The 19,193-nt window shown below is 52.4% G+C and overlaps 5 protein-coding genes across 5 annotated transcripts; 3 read left to right on the top strand and 2 right to left on the bottom strand.

Annotated features, from left to right (window-relative positions):
* Nucleotides 1–354: 354 nt before the first annotated feature.
* Nucleotides 355–2,427, top strand: A1O9_02999 (CPA1 family monovalent cation:H+ antiporter; the record flags this gene model as incomplete). Its single annotated transcript, XM_013408569.1, has 3 exons — nt 355–579; nt 629–1,157; nt 1,217–2,427. 3 exons carry the CDS (start codon nt 355–357, stop codon nt 2,425–2,427), a joined length of 1,965 nt encoding a protein of 654 aa, XP_013264023.1.
* Nucleotides 2,428–2,952: 525 nt separating this feature from the next.
* A1O9_02998 (uncharacterized protein) lies at nt 2,953–3,390 on the top strand (the record flags this gene model as incomplete). The annotated part of the gene is made up of 1 exon (XM_013408568.1): nt 2,953–3,390. One exon carries the CDS (start codon nt 2,953–2,955, stop codon nt 3,388–3,390), a length of 438 nt encoding a protein of 145 aa, XP_013264022.1.
* Nucleotides 3,391–4,052: 662 nt separating this feature from the next.
* On the bottom strand, nt 4,053–9,383 carry A1O9_02997 (cytokinesis protein; the record flags this gene model as incomplete). The annotated part of the gene is made up of 1 exon (XM_013408567.1): nt 4,053–9,383. The coding sequence occupies one exon, from the start codon at nt 9,381–9,383 to the stop codon at nt 4,053–4,055; it is 5,331 nt and encodes a 1,776-aa protein (XP_013264021.1).
* Nucleotides 9,384–11,074: 1,691 nt separating this feature from the next.
* Nucleotides 11,075–11,835, top strand: A1O9_02996 (uncharacterized protein; the record flags this gene model as incomplete). The annotated part of the gene is made up of 2 exons (XM_013408566.1): nt 11,075–11,209; nt 11,272–11,835. 2 exons carry the CDS (start codon nt 11,075–11,077, stop codon nt 11,833–11,835), a joined length of 699 nt encoding a protein of 232 aa, XP_013264020.1.
* A 1,216-nt stretch (nt 11,836–13,051) lies between these two features.
* Nucleotides 13,052–15,244, bottom strand: A1O9_02995 (transcription factor STE12; the record flags this gene model as incomplete). The annotated part of the gene is made up of 3 exons (XM_013408565.1): nt 13,052–13,307; nt 13,361–13,444; nt 13,500–15,244. 3 exons carry the CDS (start codon nt 15,242–15,244, stop codon nt 13,052–13,054), a joined length of 2,085 nt encoding a protein of 694 aa, XP_013264019.1.
* Between the last annotated feature and the right edge of the window lie 3,949 nt (nt 15,245–19,193).

Here is a 19,193-nt window from a genome sequence, read left to right as displayed (position 1 = left end):
AGATCCCAGTGTCCGCCTTGACCTGACAACTTCGTGCCATGTCACCCTGTGTACCCTGTCGCGAATGATCCATTCACTCCTGCTCAACCTGTGCCAACATGGCCTCCAGTTTGGTTGGCGCGACCCTCAACCTCCTGCGTAAGCGTATTCACTATCTGCCGATGGCAGCGCATCTTGCTCACTGCATTCCCAGGCCGTCAGGTGGAAGACGTCGATCCAGATGGTCAGTACCATTCCATTCGGTTCCCCTATCATCGCGCGGTATCACTCACCTTTCTAACTCGCAACCGAACAGAACCCTCCGAGGCTGGTCAGAAAGAGATATTCTCATCATGGGCTCTCTTCATCCTCATCATGCTGCTGATTGCCGCTCTCTTTACAAGTTATATCCTGCAGCAAAAGAGAATTCAGGCTGTCCATGAAACTGTCATCTCCATATTCGCCGGCATGATCGTAGGGCTGGTCATACGACTGTCGCCAGGAACTGCAATCCAAGATACCGTCAGCTTCGACTACCAATTCTTCTTTAATCTCCTCCTACCCCCTATCATCCTCGCCTCGGGCTACGAGTTGCACCAGGTCCGTCACCCCCATCGACACAATGCGCACATACTAACACCTCAGCCAGGCAAACTTCTTTCGAAATATCGGAACCATTCTTACTTTTGCGTTCGCCGGCACTTTTATCTCCGCCGTTTCGCTTGGCCTGATTCTCTGGCTGTGGACGAGAATTCCTTTCGATGGGCTCACAATCACCTGGGTCGAGGCCATCTCCGTGGGTGCCACCCTTTCAGCAACCGACCCAGTCACTATTCTAGCCATCTTCAATCTCTACAAGGTCGAGCCAAAACTCTATACCATCATCTTTGGTGAATCCATCCTAAACGACGCCATTGCCATCGTCCTGTTCGAGACCGCCCAGCGATATAAAGACGGAGGGGCAGCCGGAAATCTAGGCATTGTCAGCTTGTTCGAGGCCATCGGTTTCTTCTTGCTGGTCTTTTTTACCAGCCTTCTTATCGGTGTCGTTGTTGGGGTCGGAACTGCCCTCATTCTGAAGTACACCCTAATACGACGCTTCCCAAAGATTGAGAGTTGTCTGGTGATCTTGATCGCATACGCTTGCTACTTTTTCTCAAATGGCGTGCACATGTCTGGTAATGATCCTCAACTCTTATCCGTGCTTGCAATAACCACAGCTAATGTTACCCCATAGGAATTGTCTCTCTACTATTCTGTGGAATCACTCTCAAACACTATGCATATTACAACATGTCCAGAAGAACACAACTCACCACCAAATTCATCTTCCAAATCCTGGCACAGCTCTCCGAAAATTTCATCTTCATCTACCTTGGCCTCACCTTATTTACCGAGACTGATCTAGTCTTCAAACCCCTGTTCATTCTAGTTACCGTGGTCGGCATATGTGCAGCTAGATGGCTCGCCGTGTTCCCGCTTTCCAAAGCTATTAATTACATCATCAGACTTCGAGCTAAGCGTCGAGGTCACGATGTTGCCGAAGAGCTTCCTTGGCACTATCAAGCCATGTTATTCTGGGCCGGTCTTCGTGGTGCTGTTGGTGTGGCTCTGGCCGCTGGTTTGCAGGGTAACGAGGGTCCAGCCCTCCGTGCCACCGTCCTCGTTGTTGTCGTGTTGACAGTCATCATCTTTGGTGGTACCACAGCCCGTATGCTTGAAATCCTTGGCATCCGTACCGGTGTGGTGGAGGAAATCGATTCTGACGATGAATTCGATATTGAAACCGCCAATGGCGGTACTTATTATAAACGGTCTGGTACAGGATTCGGCCACAATCCACGTCCCTCGAATATCGGCCTGGACTATGTGGGAGCCAACAGAGGCGGTGCAAATGGATCTGCAGGAGGAGGAAAGTACACCAGAGGGGATAGGGGTTACAGCAGTAGTAATGGCCGTTCACCTCCTCTCGGGAAGGGAAGAACAACCAGCCATCGCAAAAACTCCACTATCAGCCAGCGCGAGCGTGAGGCTGTTGCACAACATGGTCAGCTCCTTTCTAGCAGTGGGAGTGGATCACCTTCGGACGATGAATCCGACGCAGTGGAGCTTGATCTTCCTCCAGCGGCGCCACGCAGGAACCTTTCGCCATTGTCAGGTGGTGTGCACACAGGCCCTGGGTCTCTAGATAACAGGACGCAATCGGCACCTAATCTCCTGCCCGATGACTTGAACGGAAACGGCAGCAGCGATGGCGATATGGGTGCGGCAGCATCAGGCACGGGAAGCACAGGTGTAGCTAGCCACACGGGGCGAATCAGAGACTTGCTCCGTGGAGCGACGGCAGACCACACTGCATGGTTCAAGCAACTCGATGAGGATTTCATCAAGCCTCATCTTCTGCTCGATCAGCATCAAGGACAAGGCAAGGGACCACCTCCTGTATGATTTTGATAGTGGTTTGATGCGATTTGATATTCAAACCTGGAGTTGTCCGGGATGTTCATGAACATACATCCATAGGTCCCATGGGTGGATGAAGGAATTGTAACGATATTGAAGAGCTACTCATTAACCAGGTAGTAGTACGATAGTGCGTCAGATATACAGAGAATTGGGCTCGAGTCACGCGGGCTGGGCCTTAGCAAGAGACGACGTTTGAGGCATAAGCTAGCAAGCATCCTTAGGTACTCGGTATTCTCTCGTACTTCCCCGCTCGACTTCTATCCATAAACGGTGTGTTCGTGCCAACTATGAGCTATCTGTCTATCTATCTGTCTATCTATCCGTCTATGGATGTGTACCCAGTAGGACCTATTCTATCCACTCTGCTAACATAGAACAATTCTCATCAACACACCACCACGCTCATCACTCACTCACTCACCATCACCATCACCATCACCATCACCAATACCAATACCAATACCACCATTACCACCACCAGCACAGCTCCACGCGCATCCCACAAAAATGTCCAGCTCCAACTCCAACTCCGGGACGGTAAAGACGTGGCCACGGATCCTGCTGCGGCTGGAGGGGACGACGATCCTGGGGGCGTCGCTGTGGGGGTACCACCGAACGGGGCTCCCGTGGTGGGTGTTCGCGGGCTGCCTGCTGCTCCCGGACATTGGGATGACGGGGTATCTCGCGAACACGCGGGCGGGCGCCGCCACGTACAACAGCCTGCACACGTCGACGCCGCCGATCCTGCTGCTGTGCGCCGGCTGGGCGCGCGACAGCAAGCTGCTCGCCGGCGCCGCCCTGTGCTGGCTCGCCCACATCGGCATGGACCGCATGGCGGGTTATGGCCTGAAGTATGGGACCGCGTTCGGCCATACCCATCTGGGCTTCATCGGCGGCGCGGCGGAAAAGCCTGTGCCGTTGCCCGAGGCCCGTGAGACAGACTGAGGAAGTGAGTGGGTGCGTGGGTGTGTGGGTGAGTGAATTGGATCCGTGGAAAGCGTGGTCTGCGGTGGAGAGGCTGACGGGGTGTCCAAAGCTATTTCCAAAGGTCAGGGGATTCTCCTGTCAGGACAAGGCCATGTCTGAGATCGGGAGGACATGCAATGGTGCACCGTAGCATTTGAGAACATCCACAGCTCAACAGGCTGTTTCATGGCATCCCTACATACCGTAACGAACCGAGCAGAACGGCCAAAGCGGGAGCATGTTGGAGCATTGGGCAGGAAGATCAACGCAGAGGGTCTATTGCTGACTTTCAGCAATGCAACACAATTCTGATTAAACAATGATTCTGGGTATCTTATCTTGCGGCGATCGGCGAAAAGGACACGACAACAACGACACCATCGTGAATGGAAAAAGTGGGCAATCAAAGCGCTCACTTGCTGAACCAGCTGGCTAATTGAACAAGAGCTCCCCCAATGAAACCCGTCTTTCCATACAATCCTTTTCCAACAACAATGTCTCCATCCTGAAACCGCAACGTAAGATACGTATGTATTACACACAGATAGGGAACCCGCACCCAGAAGACATCTCTTGTCCATTTGGACCAAACCGACCACAGGGATATAGCTCTTCCTCGTTGACAATGGAAAGCCAAATGCTTACTTCTCTTCCACATCAGGTTCGTCATCTGGTGTAGGACTGACCACGATAGCTGGTGGCGGCTGTGCTAGCACTGGACTTAATGTCCCTCCTGATGATCTCTTGTCGTCACCACCAGAATCTCCATTAAAGGTGGCCGTGATTGGCGAGTCGATTTCGGACTTGGTAGGGGATTGCATAGAGTCCCTGACCCCACTACTGCTCTGCTGAGCGGTCCTCCTTCTCATTCTTCTGTTTTTTCTCTCCTCATCAGCTCCATCTCGTCGTCGTCTGACATCAATCTCATCACTTGGAGAGGGTCCAGAGCTTCTCATTTCCTGCAGGGCTTTCAGCGCTCGGTCGGCGACGTCTTCGCTCTCACTGACATCCCCTTTGCCGCTAGTGCCGTCTTCAGCACTAAGATTGTCTTCATTGGCTTTCTCACCGAGACTCGTCAAGTTACGACTCTCCTCGACGCTGTCTTTGATAGGCGCATCGGGGGGTGGTTGGCCGCTAGCAACTCTCTGATCGTGCCTCTCCTTTAAACGGGCTCGCCGTCTCCTATCACGTTGATCTTTGACTTGTGGAGCTGCGGCTCGGAGTTTCTCAAGAAGAGTTTCCATGGCTCCATTCGCTGGAGGGCTGCCCGGTGTTTCAGCACCACTGACAGTGCCACTGGCATTTGCACTTGCGAGATTTCGTTTTCTGGCGATACTGATCTCAATACGTTTCTTGTTTTCCTCGATGCTGATGTTCTTCTCTCGAGACTTTTTCCACTCGGTCACAAAGCCTCCTAACTTGCTGAAGAATTCCCTTCTGGCATTCTCATCTTGGTTGTCTTCGCCGAAGTAGGTCATGATATCATCGTATGTTCTGGAGGTTTCTTCCAGATAGAGTTGCATTTGTTCTGCCTTGCGCCGTGCCTCTTTCATTGACCTTTGTACGACCTGCGCAACACGATCTTGCGGGTGAAACTTCTTAGTATCACTCAGATTGCCACTATCTAGAGATGATTGGACGTTCTTGACGTTGTCGATGTATTTCTTTGCGTCTTGCCGGAGTTGATCAACGTTCAGTTTGGAGGCGGTAACGACACCACCGATGTCATCAATGAAAACCTCCCACTCAGAGTATTGGTTGCGCACAATGCGTTCAATAAGGTCTGCAAAGGTAGTCTCATTCTTGTCATCCTTGACCATTCCAAGTCTTGCCAACGAGCTAAGTTTGAAACCGGACGCTTGCTTGTTGGAGTCGTTCATATAGTTACCAATGTCAAGAATAAGGGCCAGAACGCTCATCAAGGAAGTAGAATCACGGATGGCCTCGGATACATTGACCACATCCTTCAGCTTGTTGGAAATTTCATCATACTCGTCCTCGAAGGTTCTTGTCAGCATCAACGCACGCATTCTTGATTTCCAATAATGATGTAGCTCATAGGCGGTCTGAAGGTAAATTTGATCTTCTTTAGTCAATTCGGTGGGGTCTTGCTCCCTCTTCGATGTGATGGCGTCTGGCCCGGTCCAGTCTTTGCTGTAAGGCGCCATCAATTTCGAGAGGTTCTCGGGTATCGTGCAAAGATCTTCTCGCTGTAAGAACTCCATGACCACAACGTTGTCCAGGACTTCTTTGTCACAGTGAATAATCTTTCGGATAACATCATCTGGCGAATCGTTCTTGAATTTAGACATCGATACATTGAAATTTCTCATCATATCACTGCTGATGAGTTGCTTCTTGCCGCCCTTGCCTTTACTTGTTCCACTACCAAGAATCTTGATTTCTTTAGCGATGAACAATTTTTCGACTTCATCGAGCACGCCTTTACGCTGAAGCTCACGGTATTTCTCTTCTTTGGCTTCTGCATTACCAGTCTCAGCCCATACAGTGACTTGTGGGGTGTCAACTTTATCCCAATGGAATGCCTTGAGTTTTTTCTTTGGACGCATCATCGGATTCTTAAGCATGGGCACGGGAACAAGAGGAGATTGCGGCAAGAAATGACCATGTTGAGCACCGGGAAGAGGAGGAGCCCCTGGCGGTGGAGGCGGAGGCATGGGAGACAAGGGACTCATTGGGAGGGAGCCAGGAGGTGGTGGAGGCGGAGGCGGCGGCCCTCCAGTAAAGCCAGGAATCAACGGAGACATACCAGGAGGTGGCGGAGGTGGCGGTGGTGGAGGACCAGACTCAAAGCCAGGGATCAAGCTAGGGGTCAAGGAGCCTGCTGGAGGAGGTGGTGGTGGTGGTGGAGGAGGTGGGCCAGTGAACTTGGCCACAGTTGTAGCCTCGTCTAGAGGGGTTCTAGGAGATTCAGATTCCAAGCTTGGATGTGTTGGCCCGGTAGTAACACCAGCGTCTTCGCCTTCCTCAACGGTGTCATCACTGTCATCGTCAAACTTCTTGACCTTAGCAGCGATCTCTCCAAGCAGACTCGACTGTTGATCGGCGGTGATCTTTGGCCTAGAAAATTCAACCAACCTCGGTTTCTCGAAGATAACATCGTCATCATCTTCTGATTCCAATTCTTGGTCGGCCTCTTCACTGATTGCAAGAGCACCCAATGCAGCTCTACGGGGGCCCTTCGTAGCATTACTGCGATGGACACTGCCCATAACGCTGTTCGTAAGGTGGCGTTGTGTCTTCTCCTGGAAATCAGCGTCGATCCCTTCGTCCATCTGTTCGCGAAGCTCTCGAAGTCGGTCAGATGGACCAGTCTGACCCCAGACCTTGCCTTCGAGCTTGAATTGAGTCTTTGTCCGTTCAAGGTTTCGCTCAAGCCGCTCCATCAACTTCTCCCGGTCCAGAATGCCTTGCATCTGGACCGGATCTTGGGTTGCAGGACCCTCCTTGGTAGCTCGCGAAGCGGCCACATCTTGTGCATCCCGTAGCATGAGGTACAGCTCTCTGGTTTCAAGCTCATTCCGTTGCAACTCTTGAGCCCTAATTCTTTGGAGTTCAGCAACTTCAGACTTCAGCGACTCAGCTTGTCTCGACTGCATTTCAATGATGCCAGCCTGCTCCGCGATTTGTTTCTGCAGCTTCTGAACCAACCCATCGGCGCCAAGAGCAATCTGTGCGGACATTTCATCTCGTTCAGCAATGGCAGCTTCTGCAATCTGCCTAGACTCAGTGGCTTCATCAAAGGCAATCCGGGCCTCGTCGTCCGTATGTAATCTGTCGAGCAGGCTTTGAACTGTGAAATTCAGACTTTGTTTGAGATCCATGTCAGGCAGTCTTCTGTCCATAGCCACGTAGCTGAGCATAGAGTCCACCAGCTGGAACATTCTAAGTCGTTCCTCCGAATTATTCTCACGCAATAAAAGCATATGTTGCATGGCCGAGATAAAGTAATCCTGGGTCCGCGTGCCTTGGACTCTAGACATGATAGCATCGGTTATTTGCATGGGATCCGTCATGTCTTTGACTTCTCCTTCGATACTATCGACCATGCTGCTCCCTTCACGTTGTAGAAGATCTTCATAGTCGATTGCCTCATTCTCGCGGAATTTTGCAATTTGCTTGTCGATCACATCGTATTGGAAAGATTCCATCTTCACCAAAATGCGTTTGATGCCACAGGCAATAAATTGAGCCCGTATATGACATCTCAGCTGCAAATCTCTCTCAGGAGCATCGACCAACATGTTGATCAATACCAAAGTGGCCACGGCGTATTCCATCAGGAGGTTTTCCATGCCAATACCTCCACTTCGAACCTCTTCGCTCGCACCGACCAAGCTGCCCATCTTGCCACGCCCATCGATAGTGACTTCAACAATTCGCATCCAGGCATCAAATCGACCGTTCTCATTTGCCATGTTCTTGAAATGATCCATCGATTGAAGTACCTTGAGATGACCTTGTCCCTGGTCCCAATGACAGAGAAAGGTGAGCACTTCACTGACCAACTTTCTGGTTGTTAGGCGTGGTGATATCAGACATGTCGCCAGAGCGACAGGGATTTGCTCGTGGGTGAGAGCATCATCTGCTCCGTACTTGTTATTCATCAAGGCCTTCAGACATTTGACAATATCATATTCCCTGTCGAGATCTTTATCCGTGGTCGTGGAATTTTGGGCAGGTGTAGGACCATTAGCTTGACGACGATTGATCTTCATTAAGACGTTTGTCAAGGCAATTTGGCCTTGCGCCTCAATGAAGATTTTGACCCAGCTGATGGGCTGGGTTCGTAGGCTGACACTCAGACTTTGCAGCTGTTTGGCGGTTATAGTATTATCGAGAATTCTCTTGACATACCACTCGGGAGTTCCATCAACATCACGAGGAGTTGGACCGTCAATAGTGCCTGTAGTCCTGGCTTGCTGTCTCCGTTTCTGTTCACCCTGCCACTCGGTCAATCTGTCTTGATGGACAAGCGTCCACTTCTTCGCGGGAGCGTAGGCCATCATCTGACGTTTGGCCTGGTCAGGCAGGTTCTGCCACCCACGCTTATGCATAAGCTGCAAGAATAACTTCTCGATTTCAGCATCATCTTTCGGTTTTGGAAGGTAAAAGCCGGCTGGGGTGAAGGAGGTGGTAGAGTTGAACGGTGAAGCCTGTTGAGAGGGCCAGCCGGAATGAGAACCGATCTTTGACAGTCTCGACTGGGTTGGAGATATCACAGTCATCGACCCGTCTGAATCCTGGCGAGACGGCATCGCAGTGCGTGCAGAGCTCTCAGAGGAGAAGAGACTGGAGCCTCTCGTAGCAGAGGAAGCGGTGGAGCGGATGCTGGCACCGTCAAAGGACCTTCTTTGGCCACCATATGAGTCAGTGGTAGACACCGAGTCGTATGGGTTATGCTGTGAGCCATCTCTACTACTGGGTCGGCCCCATTGTTGATATTTTGTACCTCGATCTCCAATTTGACTGGTGGCCATTGTCAAGCCAGACAGGGTCGAAGTTGAAGTTGGATTTTGGGGCGCGGGCCGGGGCCCTGTAGGATGGGATGCGCCATTGGTAGGGGCGTTAAAAGCAGGATATTGATGGAAATCTCCACCTCTTGCTAGTTGATGTGGTTGAGGCTCTTTTCGGCCAGGGACCTCGCCCTCTCGAGGAAGGTAATCGACGGAGATTGGGGCCTGCGAACCAGCAGTGGTGGAGTAGGGAATAGAAGTGATGACACCGGCGGTCATAGAAAGACCAGCATTATCGGGCTCTTGGCCATCGATGGAAACGACGGATTCTCGTTTTGAATGTCGCGAACCCCAAGAGCCATTGAGGTTGTTGAGGCTTGCGGTTTCGGCGGAGTCGTAGCGGCTGTCGGACTTGTTGTCTCGGTGGCGCCTGAAAAAGCCTTTGCCTGCGGACGACTGTCTGGTCGTCTTATCGTTCTGTGTTATGGGGGGCATCCTCGTTTGGGCGCAGGCCAAAGGACAGGACTCATGTGTATGTAGCTGGATTGCCCCAGAGGGCCAGAGGGGATGCCCACCTCTTGACAGTCTGCGGTGCCGTTGTTACAAAGTCAAGCGGTGACGGGTTGTGTGATATCTGTAACTATCCTTGCATGATGGCAACTCGGCCTGATACACCAAATTCAAGTTTCGGGTTTGGAAAGTCAAGGGTGAGGGAGGTTCACGTGGTTCGTGGTTTGTGGTTTCGTGTTGCGAAGTCGCCGTGAGGACTGCCAGTGACTAGCTGGAAGGTGCAGATCAATTGCACTTGCACTTGCACTTGCGGTCGGAGACGGAGCGTGCAGATAGATGCAGGCGGTAAACAGCCCGACGAACACCCAATGCAGGAGAACAAAGAGCTGTTTCCGGGTACGTCAGGTTTGGCGAAGAGAGGAAGTTGTCGACGCACAGACGTGAAATTGAAAAGAGTTGCAGCCCTCGTGTACGGAGTCCTCGGTGTCGTAAATCAGTCGCAGTGGATAAAGAAGCAAGAGTCTTAGTTGGTACTGGCAGAGGGTTTGTTGTAGAGTCTTGATTTGGCGATCAAATGAGGGTGAATCGTCCAAAACGACCATTTGCCATGGATCTTGGGCGGTCCAGGGGCTACAAAGTGGTGGTGCACCTTATTACCGAGTGCCTGTAGGGAGCAAGCGCCCCTAAGCCATCCCCAATCCAAGCTGTCGAAGCCTTGCGTTACTACCCACGCCGCCTGATCATTGACTAGTGGCCGCCCGGGGCCTCGTGGCAAGCTCTATGCCACCACCCCCAGTGACACTCATACCCTGTACTTCGGAGTCCTCGTAGCCCGTACTGTAGGTAAAGCGAGTTGCCCCCTCGCCCACTCCGCGGCCCTGTAAGTGATGCCAAAGGCAATTGTCACGCTAGGCCAATTGACAATCACAGCCTTCTTCCTGCTCTCCTTAGTGCGAATTGGGCTCCAGCAGCAGATTAACAGCCCACTCACGTTACTCAAAAGCGCCGAGCGAGCCGCTCCTGCTAACCAGCTACAGGCTTACCGTCCTGGCACAATCGCTACATCCTGGCTACTCCTTATTCGGATTGCTAATGGACCGCGCCCCCTTCTTTCTCCACGCAATTCAAAGTCCCTGGATCTGGATGGAGAGGTTTTGGTGGTATCAATGATTATTCCAATTCAACTTTCTGTTCCTGCTACTGCGACCAAGCACACGTGTGCTGTAATCCGTACCAACCACAGCCACCACGCCTCTTCCCTCTTATAAACTCAAAACCAAACAGACCCATCAGAAGCCACCAGTTCGCCATCAGAACAATGACAGGCATATTTATTGCCGGTAACAAGAAATATTGGCATGAATTGTGGACAGGTGTTGGAGTCCACGTGACCTGGCCGGGACCAGCACGAGCTACTTTGTCCGCTAAGCGACGCCTCGTCCGGCATCGAGACCTCAGCAACCACCCCGACGCACCCTTTCCGTGCCTTTCCAATCTGTGCACCTGTGCATCTCACCTCAAACTCAAGCCCTCACAAGCCAGATTCAAACTCAATTCCATCCACACTAGACATCCACATTCCTAGCTACGGAGTACGAAGCCCTAGAAATTATCTATATCTACCCCCATCCTCTCGCTCCCCGCGCCTGTTCCAAAGCCGCCACGATGGCGGCATAATGGCACTCCTCGGCCGCTCCATCCCGGGCACCATCTCGTCGACGGAAGAAACACCCCCCGTCACGGTCGTCACCACCACCAGCACATCCAAGGCCGACAAGATGGCCTCCTCGGGGTTTGCCAACTTCGCAAAGGTAAGAAGCAAACATAAATTAAAGGTCATGCTCCAGACTCTAACCATCAAACCTCTCCACAGAGCATCCTCCTCCCAATGTTCATCTCGCTGGGCCTGTACCTGCTGATCTTCCACGCACTCCTCCCACTCTACCGGCGCCATCGAGCCCGCTACTCGCAATACCTGCCGCTCCAAACAGCGACCTCGACCATATCGTCCCACCTGCCCGAATTCCTCCAGGGCCTCTCACTACGGGATCGCCTCTCACACATGTTCTTCCGGGTTTTCCTGCCCTCGACATGGGCGATCCGCAACCGATTCATGCGGCGGCGGGATAGCGTAATCAGTGCCGACGGGGAGCTCTTCGACGAAGAATCTGGCGAGGCCATGGTGGGCTTCGACGTACAGGAACGAAACCGCAGGCGCGACGGCATGGAGCGTCAGGTGTCCAACATGGACGCCGCCACCAGGACGGTCGCTCGCGGCACAAATGGTCCTATTGTTAGGCACCCCCCGCCAGAGGAGGTCGACTCTAACCGCCGTCTGAGCCGCGAGCTGGAAGAAGGCTTCCGCGATGACAGCGATGACGAAGGCGACGACTCCCAGCTCATGACCGCTACACCTACGAATGCGGCTCGGCGCTGAGAACCGAGCCGAGCCGACGAGGGCGCGTGTATATCACTGCCATGTCTCTCCATCTATTTTGTTAACACCGACAATGAAAATGACCTAAGATGATACCAGTCACTCTGTGCGTGCGCCCATCTAGATTCCATCCTCGTCTTGCCTTGCTAGTCCTCATCCTCATCCTCCTCCCGAACCCTCAAACCATGACCCGCAGCACCAGCCAACCTCGCGAGATTAGAATCATTGAATCACTCCCCAAGTCCTTTGAAAGTTCCCTAATCAAAAGACGCCGTGAGACCAACCCAAACGGCGAGCGACAATATACAATAGAACAAAACGCGGCCTCTTCTCCAGGGGGGCCGCAGTACCTCACAGACATCCGGCCCGGCGAAACACCTATAGCGTACAAGTTTAACCTGCCTATCTGTCCCAGATAGACTGTTTAGTAGCAGCAGCAGTAGGAATACGTATTAGATCACCCATCTGCTGTGTGCGAAGGAGCTCCGAGATTGGAATGGTGAATGGCGAACACTCGTCCTCTTGTCGGCCACTGGCCCAGAACCCTAGAATACCTATTCTTAAACCACAACGTACGTACCGAGGAGTTACCGAATATCGGAGAAATGGCGTGTCGACTGGGCAGTGAACATATATATCCGAGGCCGAGAAAGATTCGAAAGTGGAAACAAGCTCAAACATTGATCGGTATTTTAGGGTTCACAGCTCCAGAAACGATAGATAAAATCACTAGTGTAGTTAGATCGCAGCCTATATGTACAGTTGGTCCAGTGGCACCATTGACAGAGAATGGGCCTGAGATACTCTAAAAGGAAAAAACAATGATATGCTTGCCCAAACGGGCGCAAAATAAAGGGGAGCGCATTTTCCTCAGCCATGCAAATATAAAGCAAGAAAAGAAATCATGTTGTCCAAGTCCTTGGCAAAAGCGCGTTGGGGACCTGGAAAGTCATCCACACTTGAACGGCAGTCTGTCTGCAGTGTGTGTCCGTGAAAGATGTGTCCCTAATCCCTGGTTTATTGGGTTGATGATTCGTAGCGTTGTTGAGCCCATCATTATATAGATGTCCGCCTGAGATGATCTCCAAAAGGCTAAGCTCTCATTCGTCGTCAAGGCACGTCGATCCCCTCCTTCCAACTCCCAAAGGCCCAAGTAGAAAGCAAGGCGCTGGTTTCTTTTTTTGTTGATTCATCAGCTTCGTTGGATAATCTAGATTCACAGATTTTGCAACATCGAGGGTTGAACAAGTTGGCTGGGTGCCATCGAGTGGGACATGGTGTGCATGACCAGTGTAGACGGTGGAGGCATCGACATAGCCATCATGCCAGACACACTTGATGGCCTGGTGACTTCGTCAGGGGAAGAAAGTTCGTCCATTGAACCAAATTCGTTCTCTTCGTTCTCAAGCTCCTCTTCGCTGGTCACTTGTACTGGTTGACCATCTTGTTGAGACTCATGAGTGCGACGATGCCTTGACAATGTGTTAGTACGAAGCCCTGCTCAAGTACAGAAGGCATTACTCACTGGGCGAGGTTGTCAGACCGCGAGAAGGCCTTGTTGCAATACGGGCAGACATAGGGACGTTCTTGCGTGTGGGTACGCACATGGCTAGATTCCAAGTCAGTCAGTAAGCGCCAAGCGAAATTGCAGGGAGGCTACCTACCGCTTCAGGTGCTCGAGGCGCTTGAATAGCCGGCCACAGCTTGGGATTGGGCAAGAGTGAGACTTGTAGGGTACACCAAGCTCCATCATTGTTGCACTCCGTGCTCTTCGGATCGGGCCTGGCCTTTCCAGCCTGACGGCTGAACTTCCATGTAGGGATCCCGGGTGCATATCAGCCATGAGGCCGGGCATGGCTTCGGTGGAAGTCACCATGCCAAGGGACTGTGAGGGATCCTCTTCAAGGCTCCCCAGTGGTGTTGAATGCCGCGAGAAGTCATGCACATGATCTCGATGGGCAAGCGATGATGCATAGCTATGTGCCAGGCCCGGGGGAGACTGACCAGCAGATTCGTCACCCTCAGCAATTGGAAGCACAGAGCTAGACATCGACCTTCGGAGATCGCTTGGACGTTGAGGCATATGTGCCTTCATGCCATGTGTTACTTGAGCGACTGCGTTGGCGGCAACGGCATTCATGATAGAAGAGGGAATAGAAGATCTGCGCCTGCGTGCCTTGTAGGTGGGAGAACCCTCAATCACAGAGTAGACATTGGCTGGAGGAAACGCTCGAGGTGCGGTGGCATAAGAAGGCCCCGAAAGTGTTGATGGTGGCAAGGAGGCCATTGGGTTGTATGTTTGCATGGGTTGCATTTCAGGAATAGCCGAGTAGAGACCAGTATCCTCGTTGGCAATGTAAGCAGGCTCGGCACCCACAGGCACTTGGTGTTGTGGAGGAGTGATTGGTTCGTAAGACAAGCCACGGGTGCTGTAGTCCTCGAAATGGGACGACACGAATGAAGGAGCAGGCGAATATTCCATGTATGCTGGCATCGATGTATGACGCATGTGAGTTCGATCATAGGCAAGAGCACCACGGTCATATGCAGCATGAGAATAATCGGGCTCTCGCGAGATTGCAACACTCGACATGGACGTGGGCATACTTGTTTGCAGACCCAGATTTGCGTACATATGCTGTGAGGGCTCCTGGGAACGAGACATCTGGGGATGGGGGGGCACCATCTGCGGTGGAGGCATGGAATCTGTGGCGCGGAGGACGGGGGATGTGGATTGAGAGTATGCATTTGCATTTGCAGTTGCAAAAGATGAAGAGCTTGCTTGCTGAGCCTTTGTCAATTGCTCAAAAAGTGACTGCGAGGAGTCAAACTCGAATGACAGAGCTGGCTCTGCCACGGCTTTAGTGGTTGCCTCCTGGTTCATCTTCTCACGTTTGAGATCTCTCTCGAGGGCATCGAGGAATAGACGATCATGTGGAACGCTGTACCAGTAGAAGACTTTTTGTTTCTTCTGCGTGCGAATGCAGTTGTTCTTGTATAGGAAATCGAGGAAGGGGCTTTTCGGCTCTTCCAGTGATGCATCTGTGCCTGACTTCAGGTTGCGCAGGTCGGAGAAAATGCCTTCCTCGAACTTCTTGGGGTTCTTTACTGGTCGGCCAAATGCCTGAAAGCGAAATGACAGACATCTGACAATATCTGTGCCAGAAACGTGGAAAAGGTTGTTCCATAAAACACAAGAAACATATTCGCCTGTGGGAAGGAGAAATCTTCGGATGAGAGAATCCGGACTCCAGTCCACGGGTGCAGATATGAGGAAGTATTTGAGGTTGTCGACTTGCTGCAGGGCGACTTGCGCATCCTGCGGCAGGCTCTGTTGAGCCTCGTTAGAGAGCATGAAAGTCTCTGGCTTTTGAGGTTGTGCCATTGGGGCACCACTCGACGGATACATGGCAGAGGAAAATCAATCGACACAGTCGATGACGGTGGATGCGGTGGGGAGGTCGCAAGCTTCACACAGTATGGTGACTTTTGGAATTATTGCATATAGACAGTGAAGTTAGATTGCACTGTCTTGGATCTTCCTTCCCTCGACAACCGTGAAGGTGGTCTGATTGTGCAGGCGGGTAGAGGGACAGCACAGAGGCAGGGGCAGGTCTGCGAAGGTGAAGGTAGTTGAGCCAAAAACCGTGGATGCCCGGGCGAGGTTGTTGATGTGTATAGCGAATGTAGTGGTGATGTAAATGGAGTCAGTGCGAGAGACCAGCTTTCGCGAACATCCAGACGTGGTGAAGCTCCTGTCTCGAATAGAGGGAAGCGAGAACAGGTGAAACGAAAGTGGATATGGAGAGAAACTAGTCTCTCAAAAAGATCCTCGAGGGCAACGCCGAGGATTAGGAAGTGAAAGTCGACGGGGAGGGAGGAGGAAGGTGGAAAAGGTGGTGGGTGAGCTTTAGCAACAAACAGATACAGATGAAACAGATGAGATGGGGGGAGGGGGATGAAGGGAAGATGTACAAAAAAGTCGACAGTCGAGAGGTGAGACCGGGCCAGCGAGGGAAGCGAGGGAAGAGTCGAAGAAGGGCAACCTTTAGATTTGACGGGCCTGCTGGCTTGGACAAGGGACTGGGACTTGGGAGTTGGGGGAGCAGGGCTTGGGCTTGGGCTAGGGGGGAGGTTTGGCGACCACGAGTCGAAAGCAATTGCATGAGTTGTACTGTCGGCGTGTAGGACTCGTTCCGCGCACCATCCTTTCCAGAGGAGAGTAGGGCCAACACCAACCAACGTCAACGCCTGGCGAGGGCCTTGCCTCTCTGGTGCTGTGTTCTACGGAGATATATTAGGGGAGCACCATTAGCACGACGGGTACTAACTTAGTGACTAACGTGGTCGGGTTGGTGGGCGAGCAAGCGTCTACTAAGGCCGCCATGGGCATGGGGCCCTAGTCGGCAACAGTCAGTCAAGTAACATTATTCGGTTGCCCGTGGATAGCTGGGCTGCAAGTGACTACCTCTGTGAAGAGGCAATGCCCAATGGCTATGGTTTGTGCCTGGATTGGGATCTTCGCCCGTGAGGGTTTGGTTGGCTCTTATGGGGAACAGGGAACCTGGGAGCCGCTTTTGCCGCTTACTCGTCCACGGCCTCTTAACCCCTGGGGACATAGCAGCTTCGGGAATAGCCGCCTTGTTAGTTCTTGGTCTTCCAAGCCCTGGATCCCCACTTTGCAAGTCAAGAGACTAGAAAAGAAAATGGGTACGAGGCTCTCCACTTGGGCACGCCGCTCGACTTCTCAAATGTGACCGACAAGATGCTGCTGTGCTTGTTCGCTCGTAGAACCTGTGGACTCCCGAGTGTGCCGCTGGGCAGTGAGCGTCCCAAATCCAGCCCCCCAGATATGCCTGCCTGAACTTACTCTGGGCAGGGCTCCTCCGCCCGGGAACACCTAAATCCGGGCTTGGATGGCATCGCATTCCCATCTGATCGCTGTGATCGCAACCTGACACACTATCTGCCTCTGATGTACGGAGGATGTATACAGGTATTGAATGCTTGTTCAACCATGTATTGCGCGTCATTCTGTGCTCACATTAAGCCTTCAGGAGTCAATTACCAGACTCGGCCAGCTCCTTCACGAGCCTGGACAAGATCAGCCGGGCTCCTCGTGTCTGCTAACCGAGACAAGCAATGGCATTTCGCGAGACTTAGCATTAGATAGTACTCCGTAGAATTCGTTGGATGTGTGGTAGACTCCAAGCATGGAAACAGCAGGTGGGTTTGGATCTTAGAAGCCAGAGGACGGGGACGAGGACTCGAGGAGTGACTATGAGAAATCTACTACGGTGTGACTTGGCTCCACAGCCACTGGCAGACACAGATTGCTATTTTGATCCCTTTTCCGTGTCGTCTCCCGCTTGGGGTTATGCTTTGGGCGAGAGACAGGACAGAAGCTTCCCAACTTGAAGTCTCCACGGTCGGCGTGCCGCTGAAGATGAAAGCAACAAAGAGGTGCAGTAGCTCAGTGGCAGGCTTGGTGAAACGAGTGGCTAAGAACGGACGGGCCGGAAGGGCGAATGGGCACCCCGACCATGGATGGCGGTTGTGTTTGATCGCTGGCTGCGGGCTAGGGCTGCCCACCCTGGCGCCAAAATGTCACCCAGTAACCAAGGGCCTGCCGCCTAGGGGATTTAGAAACACCTTTCAAACAGACGCCGCAGGTGCAACCTTGGTTTCATCCCACCACCTGGCAGCCTGGCACCAGCCCACTAAGCCGCCTCCAGCAGGTCCTGTGTGCTTCTCGTAACTGACTGGCACACTGCACTTGGTATTCGCACGCTGGAGTGAGGGGATCCTTGCTTCACTCCTCGGGGACTCCTGCAGCCCGGAGGACAGAATACGGATTACGAGGAATCGAGGTCGGTAACTGAAGCTGCCCTTCCGTTACTGAATCTTTCCCCTTGGCGACTCTGGGCCAAATGGTTGCAGTGCCTCCCACTGCGAGGTACGAGTCCGAGCAACAACGAGATACCGAGTAAACCTTCCTCCGCAGTACCATTACTAGCTGCGACGAGTAACTTGCCTGTTACTACGACGATCTGCCCTGGGAGTGCCCACTGTGATCTCTCTCCTCTACGCGAAATGCAGCTAAGGGAACTGTCCGTCTTCCGAAAGAACATGGGTTTACCCCTTTCTTCCAACTCTGCTCACTGCAGTCTGCAATCACCAGGATCGTTCTCCGAATGTCTTTGACTCTTGACACCGTCCGCCCCGCTTCTGCATAAGCGTGATTGTTTACACTCAATCGATCACTGCCTTGCAGGCGTAGCTTTTTCATACTACAGTAGTCAATCAAGTGCCACATGACACGACTTTTCTTTACTGCAGAGATCCCGACATTACTCCCCAGGTATGGAAGGCTCTCTCGCATTACAGTACGAAATAGGAGTGTGGTGTCGGCCATCCCGTCTACCCACACCCAGCGTGGATGACTGAGACCCCTGGCAGCAAAGGGAGAATTATCCATCTCCGACGTGTGATTGGTATGGATCAATGGGAGAAGCAAGCAAATGAGCATCGCCCTATACGTGATGGACAGGCAATTCATCCAAGACTGGTAAGCGTCCGCTTCGTGCCAGCTGATGGAGTACTCGTACGAGATGGAAATCCAGATTCTTCCTCGATCTTGGCCTTGGCCCTCTCGAACCGTTCTCCCTTTCCTGCTCCTCTTCCTTCCAACTCCAAGTCAACGAACAACCCCCACAGTCAGGGAGACCTCGTAAATGCCCTGCTGAAAGCCTCTTGTTCTCGATTCGCCTCTTTTAGGGTGATGTCTCCGTGACCACGACCCTGTCGGAGCCTTACTACCAGCATGGATACTCTACTCAGGCCGGTGCTGGACCTCAGACTGGCGCGCTCGCTTATACCAAAGGTTTCAGATCGAGTCAAGAATATGAGGGGCGAGGCAACTGGGACCATGCTGCGTTAGTTACCCATGCGTGACGGGCGATTCAACAGTCAGTCAATCGTGCCCTATCTCCAGAATCTGACTGCACGCGCCACTATGCAAAGTCAACCAAGATGGCGCTACGTTTCAGGTTTATTCTCCTTGTGCAACCGCATTGGCCACTAGAGGTTTGATTCTGACCCCCTAACAAGCTCTACAGTAGTCACTGCATCCCATTTCCCGTTTCTTTGTCCGTCAACAAAGTGATTGGGTGAACAGGCTCGTCAATCACCTCCAGGCTGAAAAACGCACATCATCGGTGCAGCATGCCGATGATGTGCTTGGTGACATGCCCGATGATGTGCTTGGTGACATGCCCGATGAATCCTTTCAGCCGCAAGCCTCCCACAGGATTCACAGGCTCAAGGCGAGTCTACAAAGGCTGGGGTCATTGTACAGC

The sequence above is a fragment of the Exophiala aquamarina genome (assembly GCF_000709125.1).
Source record: "Exophiala aquamarina CBS 119918 chromosome Unknown aczIA-supercont1.2, whole genome shotgun sequence".
NCBI lineage: Eukaryota > Fungi > Ascomycota > Eurotiomycetes > Chaetothyriales > Herpotrichiellaceae > Exophiala > Exophiala aquamarina.
The sequence above is the reverse complement of the archived record's forward strand: the minus strand, read 5'-3'. Positions and strand labels throughout refer to the sequence as shown.